General features: G+C 38.6%; 1 protein-coding gene across 2 annotated transcripts in view; it reads right to left on the reverse strand.

Annotated features, from left to right (window-relative positions):
• Nucleotides 1-11,224, reverse strand: part of arhgap29 (Rho GTPase activating protein 29) — a 78,353-nt gene extending 67,129 nt beyond the window's left edge. For both annotated transcript variants that reach the window (XM_062977961.1, XM_008109182.3), the window contains exons 1-2: nucleotides 11,004-11,224; nucleotides 6,767-7,108 (exon numbers count right to left, since the gene is read on the reverse strand). In XM_062977961.1, coding sequence (XP_062834031.1) covers nucleotides 6,767-7,028 — 262 coding nt within the window. In that variant the 5' untranslated portion in view covers nucleotides 7,029-7,108; nucleotides 11,004-11,224. The remainder of the gene's footprint in view (nucleotides 1-6,766; nucleotides 7,109-11,003) is intronic.
• Nucleotides 11,225-12,150: the final 926 nt, after the last annotated feature.

The raw sequence follows: 12,150 nt of genomic DNA on the forward strand, positions 1-12,150 counted from the left end.
GTATTATATATGGTAGTAATCAATTGAGTAAGAGTCAAGGATGGCTTCATTAGTCTATCAGGGTTCAGAGCCCACAAGCATAATCCAGCTAGAATGAAGCACTTCTAAAACATACTCATTTCAAAGAAGATACTAAAAATGTGTTCACACATCTCCCTAAAATCAGTGAAGTTTAGAAGTAGTTAGGTTTAGATGGATTATTCTAAATAGCAAAATCAAAGAAGAAATCTCTACTTTCAGTGGGCCTTCTCCCAAGTGAATGCATTTAGGAGTTGCAGTCTAAATGTTAAAGCAGCTTTAAATTCACTTCTGATTTATTAGTTATATCATCACCCTTACTTATCTAGTCTAATAATGTGCATAAAAAGCACACTGAAACAAGTTTGTGTTTAACATATGGAAGACATTCAAAGTTCTTGATCAGAGATAACTATGTTATATTATTTTATAAATTACATCAAAGAATACAAAAAATGAGGTAAAAAGCCCAAAGACACAAAATTGGGTATATAGTAACTTTTAAGATGTGTTTTGTGTTATTTCAGTTATCTATTAAGAAAACCCAGGGGGGATCAGTATTTGCTGCATTGTAAAAATGAAAACAGGAAGCTGCTAATAATGCAAGTACTTCAACAATATAACTGTTTTGAAAACATTTATGTCAACATATGTGAAAGTTACTCTATGGGAGTTAATTTTGAACATTCTCATGCACTTACTCAAGAGATATATCCCCACCAACTGTTGATCTTTGACACTATAGCAACAAGTGAACATTTGTTCTGAAGGAATGCCAAGTATGTGATGGGGGAGGAATGTGGTCACAACTTTATAGACTTAACGAAAAAGTTAATTGGCAGTGCAGGCTATCAGATGCATTCCATGTACTTTGCAAGCAATTTTGATAGAATACTGTTTTCAAATTATTGACACGCTAAAGTAAATTTCATATATTCAATAATATACTATACAGCTAAAATTATCGGGATACATCAGATTGTATTCTGATGTTTGGTTTAAACACAGACTTAAATTATTAAGATAAATTCTACCTAAATGAACATGAACTTAAAGGTTAGTCAGTTAGGGATTCCACATTTGTAGTTCCTGTGGGCTGTTCCATAATGACAAAGCCTGGCCTTTCTGCATCCATGGTCTGTGATGATTATCTATAAAGTTTGAAAGTGTTTGAATGTGTGTACATGCATATGTATGTGCAGATATATGTATGTGTGTGCGTGTGCATGCATGTGTGTATATATACACACAACTGTTTAACCAATTATATTATTGCTGCATACCACCCCAAGAGAGAGTTCGCTACCATTTTGAAAGAAGTACATTCAGACTTCCCTCACGTGGCTTTTTACTGATCAGTATTCAGTACTCAGATATCTACCTGGATAAGACAGGATGCATATACACATGAATCAGATACAAAAAGGGTACACAAATCTCTCTGCTAAGTTTTGTGAAAATGTTGACAGTGGGAGAAAGAAGATCATAGCAAAGCCTCTGGTCATAATAACTGTTTTGTGGTTGTTACCCATTCTTTTACAGTAGTTACAAAAGGAAATGCCTCTTCCCACTTATGTGCCTGCCTGTGTAAGTCACCCTCACAATGTTTACTATTTTGATATAACTAGTAGTAGTAGTAGACCCAGCAGGACTCAACTACCCCATCTACAGAATGACAGGCAAGAGCAATTAATGGAATAATGTTCAAAGTTAAACATTAAATAACTCAATACTTGTGGGCCATCCAGTGAAAATACCAAACACAAGTCTAATAGTCTTATAGAGAAAGATTCCTCAAATTCTGGGCAAAATTTATGAGCAGCACTATGTGGCCTCCCCTTTTCCATCAAACAGCATTTGTAAATGGACTGAGACACTGATATAAGGAGGGAACTTTAGAGGGGACAGTACTAGCGAGGATGCAATACACTATAATCAGCAATGTGTTATCAAGTCTGCAATCAAATCTAATGCACCAACAGATCTAATGCAAACCCTAATTTTTACGACATAATTTGGCTAAAGAAGGTGCACATTACATTCAAATACAGTAGAGTCTCACTTATCTAACATTCGCTTATCCAATGTTCTGGATTATCCAGCACATTTTTGTAGTCAATATTTTCAATATATCATGATATTTTGATGTTAAATTCATAAATACAGTAATTACTACGTAGCATTACTGCATATTGAACTACTTTTTCTGTCAAATTTGTTGTATAACATGATGTTTTGGTGCTTAATTTGTAAAATCATAACTTAATTTGATGTGTAATAGGCTTCTCCTTAATCTCTCCTTATTATCCAAGATATTCGCTTATCCAAGGTTCTGCCGGCCCATTTATGTTGGATAAGTGAGATTCTACTGTAAATACAGTATGTAAGCTATTCCATTAAAACAATTTAAAACAATACTGAATGAACATCTAAGGCAATATTAAAGCATTTACATGAAAGTAGGAAAAATATACATTATACAAACAATGAAAAACACCATTCTGCAAATTGTGAATTCCCAAGTGCTCATTAAATATGAAGGTCTACCTGTTGGCAAAAAGAGAGCATATAGTAGAAACCTAGCTCCTAGGTGGGAGCAACCACCAAGAAGGCTCTCTCCTGTCTTTGCCGGGTAATTTTGTGACGAGAGGGTCAACAGATCAAACTTCCTCTGAGACCTTAAAACTCGAAGTGATATACACTTTCACATAATCTGGACCCAGGCTATATAGGGTTTTATAGGTCATAACCAGCACCTTAAATTTTGCTCGGAAATGAATATTCTTCCACTACAAATCATTGTTTGGCTCATTTATTAAAGGGGCATTATATTAAACCCCAGTGACACACACCAATTAAAGTTTAAACTTGGATGTGGGGAATTAGTGTTAAAATATTAAGATATTAATATAATTAGGAGGCCTTAGGTGATTCCTCTCTCTCCCTCGCTCACTCAGCCTAAATTTGCATCATAACATTGTTAACAAACATGGTTCAAAGCTTCCCTAAACAAAAACATAGCAGATAAATAATTGCTATAGTCCTTTAGCTAGTTTGAAGTAATACTGATATTTATGAACCCATTAAAAACATTACTTTCTTCTAATTAAATTTTTGTATCTTATACTTTTCCTTTTTGTGATGAATTTCTGTTGTAATATTCAATATTATTTTGACTTTAGTATTTATGTTTTTATAGGTTTTTGCAATACAAGCAGACATGGTCAAAGCAGTGCTGTTAAAAAAAAGTCATATTTACACAGAACGACTTTTAAGATTATATGATTTGATGTCCCAAGATAGCATGACTACTGAAGCTAAAACTACTTAATCTTCCTCAACTAATAACATAATTAACATATCAATTTGAAAGTTCATCAATTTTATGATACATATGCAAGCATGCATATTTTAAAGAAAGTTTACACAGTTCAAATGCAATTTTGTGGCATTAAAATGGTAAAACAAATTTTAGAAAAAATATTGTATGTATAAAACTGACAAGTCAGAAATCAACTGACAAGTAAGAAACCTGCTATCCATTCCTATTGCTCCTCCTTCAATTGGGTCCATCCCACTTTAATCTAATGAAACTAGTACAGGCAGTCCCCAAGTTACAAACATATGACTTACAAGCATCATATTTAAGAATGGGGGTGAAAAATAAGAAAAGAAATGCAAGAAATAATAGGGAAAGAATGAATATGGGACAAAGCCAGATATATGTCTCTCACAATAAAGGTAAGGGACGATAACAATAATTGGACCAAGATTCTAAAATATATGACAGCCGCAATACAAGCCACGATAGCCCGAGGATGGAGGGATGAGACAAAATGGGACATAGAAACTTGGTGGTCTTATATATCAGAATATATAATTAATGATTTCATTAATCAAAGGAAAAGAAAATATACAAATAGCCAAAAAGAACAAGACTGGTTCAGGAAATGGTCAGTCCTAATTGACAAAATAGATGGAGAATAAAAATACACCACCTTGAACCAGTTAGAATGATACAATGATAATATATCGAATTGCTGTTCCGGGGGGAGAGGGAAACGGGGAGAGGGTAGGGGGGTGGGTGATACATTTAAAAGGATCGTTTAAAATATCATTTAAGCATTAATTACTTTTGGTATTATGTATATTGAAATAAGACATGCATCGCAAAAATTTTGTTAATTGTTGGAATGTATCAAATAAAAGAATTTTTTTAAAAAGAATGGGGGTGAGACAACAGGAAGTGAGAGAAACCTATCCTTTGGAAGGGGAATTCACTCCTGAAAGGGTTATCATGAGGAAAAGGTGTCTCCACTGAAGCTTTCACACCAATCCTTGTTTCCATTACAAGCCACATTTTTCAAAATTTAATTATCAAAGAGGAGAAGCGACCTAATCAGACAAAGTTGAATTTGGCGGCATACACTGGTCCCCTTTCCCTTTTGCCCACCGGTTCCCATCCCATGATGCACAGCTACTTCCAGTGGGGCTCTGTGATTAAAACAGAAGAGGAACGGGCATATGCCACCACAAGAGAGGCTTCACATGTTGCATAGATACCAATGGGAGAAAGCTCGTGGCGGATGTTTCCCCCCATGGGATGAGGTAAGGGGGAAATCAGGTGATTTGGGGCATGGGGTGAAGGCTTCCCCCTCTTGGGGCCTGCTGGATTTGCCACGATGTGTGGCAATTCCAGCGACAGATGTGATCCAATGTGAGGTGAAATATTTTACAAATTCCACAGCGGTGATAACTCTTATTCTAGCAAAATATATCTATACTAGCTATGCCCTGCCACGCGTTGCTGCGGCCAATTGGAATTGCACTAAATAGCCTTGCTGCTTCAAAGCTTGGCCGCTTTCTATATAGGGGTATCCTTCCTTGGGCAGGTTGAATGGGACGGAGTAGCCTCATGGCTTCAAAACCTGAGCGTTTTCTATCTAGGGGAAATCTTGGTTGGCCAGGTTGAACAGCACTGAATAGCCATGTTGCTTACAAGCCTGGCCGCTTTCTATCTTGTGGAAATCTTGTTTGGCCAGGTCTATAGCAATGAATAGTCTCAGTGCAGTAAGTATGAATGCTGTAATTAGTTACCTTGATTAGCATTTAAGGAAGGAAAAGGCAACCCCCATCAACAAATCTTGCCAAAAAAAAACCATGTGAAAAAAAAAAACCATTGCCAAAAAAAAAACAATTTCCATAAGTCATAAACAACAACAATATATTTTGTTAAATAACTGGACATTTTCTCCAAAGGATTAAGATTATTTTGAAAGGAATAAAATAATAAAGCAACATTCTTACCCCAAAACTTCAACAACTGAAATATATCAAATGTGACACATTCCTCTCAAATCTTAAACCATTTTCACTTATTTCACTTATATGAAAAAGCACAGTTCTCTCAGGCTTTTACTAGGGGAAAATTATGTTAATTTTGCATTAGAAACTGATGTTTAAGGAAACTCTGCTAAAATTGCACTTTAAGAATTAATCATACAGTAGCATTTTGCATCTCGTACAATAAACATGATCCAACTTGCTCATAGAATGGATAAAAGTAATTGGTTATAAATTCTTCCTCTCTTTCAAAATCATAGATAAATCTTGTTTATGAACTTATCTGAATATGACTAAAGTTTTAAAAAATCTGCAACAGTTCTTAGATTCACATTTCCCCTCTCTTTTCAGCATAAAATGTAGCTAGAGCTGAAGTTGTGTATGCTTTAGCTAGAGCTTAACATGACATCACAAACCTAAGTGTTTGCTTGTTGTGTATGCCTTAGCCTAAACTATAGTTTTTAAAAATAAGACAGATTAACAAATCACAATTCCCAGCTATTTCCACCAGGCACCATTAAGATTAATCAGAGTTTGCCAGATGTGAACAATATACAACTTATGTAAAACATTAGCAAAATCTTCCAAAATCCTATTGAACGAGTAGTATTCACAAGTATATGATTCCAGGCTTCTTGGCAATTAATTCTTGTAATGCTATACTGTTTAGTATTATTTCTAACTAACTCAGGGCCTTTCCACACAGCTGAATAAAATCCCACATTATCTGCTTTGAACTGGAATATATGGCAGTGTGGACTCAGATCTCCCAGTTCAAAGCAGATATTGTGGGATTTTCTGCCTTGATAATCTGGGTTATATGGCTGTATGGAAGGGCCCTCAGTGCTGGATATAATGCTAAATCAGAATAATTTAGTTCAGATCTGAGAAACCTTATCTGCTGCTTAATGTTGCTTTCCTCATCAGGAGAAAAACAAAGCTCCATACAGCCAAAAAAAAAAATCACTGCTATTCACAACAAATAAATGATACTTCCGGATGCTGGCTCTAAGTCACAAAAAAGAAAGAAAAAACAAAATACATATAAAAGTTTGATTCAATTACCATTAATCCAACTAACCAGTCTGAATTGAGATAAAAGGAAAAACCTATTATAGAAGAACAACATTGAGCTACAGAAGCATGAGTAAATCAGTAAAAATCTACTATAAGGCATTTTCAAATATACTCTGACTTTTTACCCAGGAAGTTCTATCAAGTTTTAGTTCTGTATAAATGCACTGAATAGAGGAAGTTAATGAAGAAAAAAAATCACAACTTCCTTTATACACATAGGAAATTGCCACAGTTCCTACTAAGCATTTCTGAGCCCTTATTTTACAAAGGAATTTACTACAAGTGTACATTACAAAGCAGAGGAGTTAGCAAGAAGCAACAGACACACCTTCAGAAAGAATGGCTTCTTTCAAATAAAGTAGAACATCTGCAAATTTTCTGACATCAGTCACCAACTGCATGATGTATTCTGGATCCACAACAGTGCTATCATAGCAGTCAGAGTTGGAGCTAATGCTGCTCAGTGAACTGCTTTTGGTGCTGCGCCCCATCCCCCAGCTTCCTGAATTAGAGATGGTGAAGAAATTGGAGGTAGACAGTTTGGTTAATCCTAAACCACGCTTGTTTCCGCCACCGTTCTGTCGCAACATCCCAGCCACTGCAGAGCTTATAAAATTTCCACAGTTAACATTCAGTATTCCTTATGATCCATTTGCCAAGCAAAATAGTCCTGAGGAGAGAAAAACAAACAAACTGAAGTCAGGTGGGGGGAGAGAATAAGAAAGCAAAAGAACATAGATTTTAAACAATCTCTAAATGATGAATTTTGATCTTATTTATTGGGATGATCAGAACAGTTAAATCTGGGGTGGAAAACCATTTCAGCTACCATTAGTGCAGGCATGGGCAAACTTCGACCCTCCAGGTTTTTTGGACTTCAACTCCAATTCCAAACAGCGTAAGCTGGAAGGCCGAAGTTTGCCCATGCCTGCACTAGAGTATCTACCAAAATTCTATTGCTTTATGTTACTCTAATTATAGCCTTGTCATATCATTTTGAACATCTGCAACCAACTCACAAAGGTGCTTAATTTCAGATCTTTCCAAGGAGGAAAGCTTGTATTAAAATTAAAAATGCATATACCTTATATCCTTACTAACAAAGTACTGCACACATTTCAAAACATTCAATCACAAGTCACTGTCAGTGCAAGAAAATTTCCTTCTAAGGATTATTTCATTTGCTACACCTGTAAGGGGTATGAATTCACCTGTAAGGGGTATGCATTAGAGAGATATTGTGCACCTGCTAAAACTAATTGCATGAAAAGCACACACTTCTTGTTAATTGGGAATGTGCTACAGAAAAACACTGCAGAGTTTGGGCTCAAGCTTCCTTAAGAATATGAAGAGAGAGGTATACATGACCTAGACATGGTGTGTTTAGCAGGCATTGTTGTGTGCCTTCAAAGCATTTCTGATTTAAAGAACCCTGGTCATAGTTTTTTTTTCTGGGCCTGAGTGAGTATGACTCGCCCAAAGTTACCCAGTGGGTTTTCATGGCTGAATGGGGAATTATCTAGAAAAGACATGGGCAAACTTCGGCCCCCCAGGTGTGATGGACTTCAACTCCCACAATTCCTAACAGCAGATAATCTGGCTGAGATTTCTGGGAGTTGGAGTCCAAAAATTGAAGTTTGCCCATGCCTGATCTAGAATGACAGTCTAACGCAAAAAGCACTAGCACCCACAAAAAGCTAAATTTGTAAAATACACTAAACAAGAAGAGAAACATCTAGACCTTTGAACCAATCTCTTGAAGTATTTTTCTACAGGTTTCAAATAATTAGTGTCAATTTTCTCCTAGATAAACCTGAAGGCACATTGCTAAGCATTTAAGATAATAAATGTATTTATTACCTTAAAATGCATTTTGATTCCAGAAATACATATACAGTAGATATATGAAACAGGCCTGTCGTTGAAGGAGGTGCTCAGCTTGTCTTTCCAACTCGTAAATTATAGTAAGCTATAGTATTATGCTGTAATACATCAGTTCCCTAAATTTTATCAGTTGCGCAATACTCTTGTGACTGGGGGATGGGGGGAGAGCTGTATACCCTTTTAAATATTCTAGAGAAAGAGGACTGAACAAATCATTTGCATTAAGTCTAAATTCTAAAATATTTTACAGCTAATACGTGTGCACGTGCTTCAACTCAAAATAAAAAATGTTCCAGATAATGGAATGTTTCTACTCAGCATTTTAATGTAAAGACTTTAATCTTTGTCTAAAAGCAGTATAAATAAAACTGCGTACTGCGAAGTGTTCACAAAGTATGAAAACAAGCAGTATCAACAAGGATCCTAGTTCACTGAACCCTATGGGAAGATCATCTCAGAAATGTTTTCTTTCAACTACGTTATGCAAAATGTTTGTGCACTCTTCTCAGATTTCCATTTTAAAGCAAGAAATCTGTAATCATTACCCTTCTACTTTGATATTTCTTTTTTTCTAAAACATAAGGACTGCTAGTGAGACAAGCAAGATTTGCTAAACACAGAGGTGTATTTTTAATCCCATTGCCTTGATAGGTTGCAGTCAGAATCATGCTTATCTTGGCTTCTTCTCATGCATGCTAACGAAACTTAGTTTCATCCACAGAATTAAAGTGACAATGTTTAGTTTTGATATAAAGAGACTTGTGGTAGATAGATAATGGCCCTTGAAGAAAATTCTAAAAGACTTACTAACATTCTTTCCACAAACATCCAGAAGAATCAGTCTTGAGCACTACTTGCAACTATTATTATTCCCATGTTTGAGGGAGAGAGAAAACGTTTTTACCAGTATAAAATATTCTAGATTTTAAAGGGAAACTCTCTTGGATTCCTCTCATATGCTTGTTCAGACAAGAATACGATCTGTAGGCAGGCAATTTCTGTGTATTTCATAACAACAACAACAACAAAAACAACAACAAAATTTCCTTTGCAGAAAAATCCTCCCTGTTCCCCTCAACCCCATGCTCTAATTATGTAATACTGAATTGATTTCTTTGCATGTCCATTCAGAAGCCAGCGGCTGCTTAGCTCCCATAACCACTGCTGTGGTGTGCCTTCAGGTCATGTCTAACATATTTCTACCTATCATGGAATTCTCTGGGGCTGAGAGTATGTTACTTTATCGGGAGTTGTTCTGATAAAAAACACTCCCCATCTACACTGGCCATTGCATGCAGTTTATTTATTGTATCTCTATACCGCTTTTCTCATCCCTGGGGGGACACAAAGCAATCCACAACATAATCCATGGCAAAATTCAATGCCTTACACGTATAAAACATCACATATCAAATTAACCACATATAACAATAAATTAAAACCATTAAAACTATAAATAACAATCACAAACACAACATAAAACATTGAAGTATTGCATCGATCCTGAGGTTTTCTTAACTATGTTCATATTTCAATGCTCCTGTCATTCACCAAATGCCTTCTTGAACAGCCATGTCCTATGCTAATTTCAAACTATAGCTACAGCAAAAGAAAACATCAGCGATTTGTTTGGTCACCATCTGGGCCTCAAACTGTTTCCAGGATTTTTATGTGTACAGCATATATGTGTGTACGCATGTATATGTGTCTCTGTGTATATGTATATATTGTTGACAATCCTGATTTTAGGGAGGGAGGCGCCCTGGAGCTCAAAGGAATATCTGGCATTCTTGGTTCACCCTCTGAGCCCAGCAAGGCGAGGCCAGCCAGGGCTCCCTTTCCCTCCTTTCTTTCCTTCCTTTTCCTCTTCCTCCCTCCTTTTCCTTCCTTTCCTTCCTTTACTTACTCCTCCTTTCCCTTCCCTTCCTTCCTTTTCCTTCCCTTCCTTCCTTTTCCTTCCCTTCCATCCTTTTCATTCCTCCTTCCCTTCCTTTCCTTCTTCCCTTTCCCTTCCTTTCCCTACTCCTTCCCTTCCTTCCTCCTTCGCTTTCCTTTCTCCTTCCCTTTTCTTCTTCCTCCCCTTCCTCCTTTCCTTTCCCTTTTCGTCTTCCTTTTCTTCTTTCTTTCCCTTTCCTTTCTTCCTTTCCTATCCTTCCAGCTGCCAAATCGCACGTCCTCCTCTTGCTCCTCGCGGCTGTTCATATCCCAGGATTTAAATACGTACAGCCGAAAGGAGACGCCAGAGGAAACCAGAGCAGACGGGAAAGGGAAGCGAGGAGCGGGTTAGCAGCCTGCCACTCAATCCAAAACTGAAGGGAGGGGGAAAAAGGGGGGGGGGGTGTAGCAACACACTCCCTCGCGCTCTTTCCCCTCAGGAGGAAGAAGGTTCACCCACAGCTGTTTCCAAAATAAGGCTGAGAGGAGCACTGATTCCCAAACCCACGTCCTCCAGATGTTTTCACCACAAGAAGCCTCAGCTGCTTTGGCCAATATGGTCAAGTCGAAGTGGCAAAAAAGTTAGGGAAACACCGAAGTGTGTGTGGGGTTGTTAAGCGGGGAGCAGGAGGCGAGGCCTGCAACTCAGAGGAAGGGCGCGTCGCTCCCCAACCCACTCCCCGCTCCCTGCCCCGCCCCTCCCTCACGCAGGCACGCGCCACAGCCGAGTTCGGTTCAGGGCTTACCCGAGTGACGCCCGAGAGGGGTCGGAAGAGGAGCAGTAGCTGCAGCTCTTACTGCGCGCGCGAGAGGGCCGTTGGCGGCTCCGAGTCCTCAGGGGGCGCGAGGAGCCGCATCCCTTTGCCGCCCGCGCGCTCCCTCACTCACTCTACTTCCCTCTCTCGGTCTCTCTCCTGCTCTCAGAGACGCGCACACACGACTACTGCGGAGTGCTCGACCCCCGCGCCCAACCACTCCCCAGCCCCGCCCCCGCCGCCGCCACCTTACCCGCCCCTCCTCTCCAACCGCGGCCGCTCATTGGACGGCTCCGGCTCCTGGGGCGTGGCTTATTATGCTAATACAGAGGCAGCAGGTACTGCCCAGGCAGGAAGGCGAGAGATGCTGCTGGTGTAGGGGGTCGCCTATCCTTCATAGGAAAGAGGCAAAAGTGTCCATCAAAGCCAAGGAGAGCAATTCAAGAAGTCTCGGGCCCTGGGAAGGCGTAAGCCTGGCTGGCAACCTCTTGCTGCTTTATTTTTGTGCCAATGAGTGCAACAACACTGGAATCAGTGCAGTTTGACACCACTTTATATGCCCAGGGTCAATGATAGGAAATCCTGGGAGTTGTAGTTTGGTGAGGAAGCCGTACATGTTTTGGGTCCAACCTCTCTTCGAGACCACAGCTCCTTCTATGAACCGGCCACCAGCGTCTCAAATATGCTTGGTGGGGATGAGAGAGAGGGCTTTCTCGGTAGTGGCTCCCTGCCTCTGGAATTCCTTACCTAAAGAAATTAGACTTGCTCCCATCCTTCTAGCTTTTTGAATGAGTTTAAAAACGTGGCTCTTTGACCTGCTTGTGCCACTCCGCACATTGTTATTGCTGATAATTAGTTTATTTGCAGGTTTTACTGCATTCTAGGAAATTATATAATACTTATACTTTTTAATGGGATTTTACATACAATGTTGCTTTTATATTTATGTTATATATTTAATATTTGTTACTTGTATACTGTGTATTGTGATTCAGAAGTGGCACTATAGAGCTCCTGTGAGCTGCCCCAAATCCCCTGGGGAGATGGTGGCAGGGTGAAAATAAATATTTATTATTATTACATAACAGAACCTTTAGTCAGAGAAGGCTAAATAATCTAAAAACAACTCCCATGATTC

This window comes from Anolis carolinensis, chromosome 4, assembly GCF_035594765.1.
Source record: "Anolis carolinensis isolate JA03-04 chromosome 4, rAnoCar3.1.pri, whole genome shotgun sequence".
Taxonomy (NCBI): domain Eukaryota; kingdom Metazoa; phylum Chordata; class Lepidosauria; order Squamata; family Dactyloidae; genus Anolis; species Anolis carolinensis.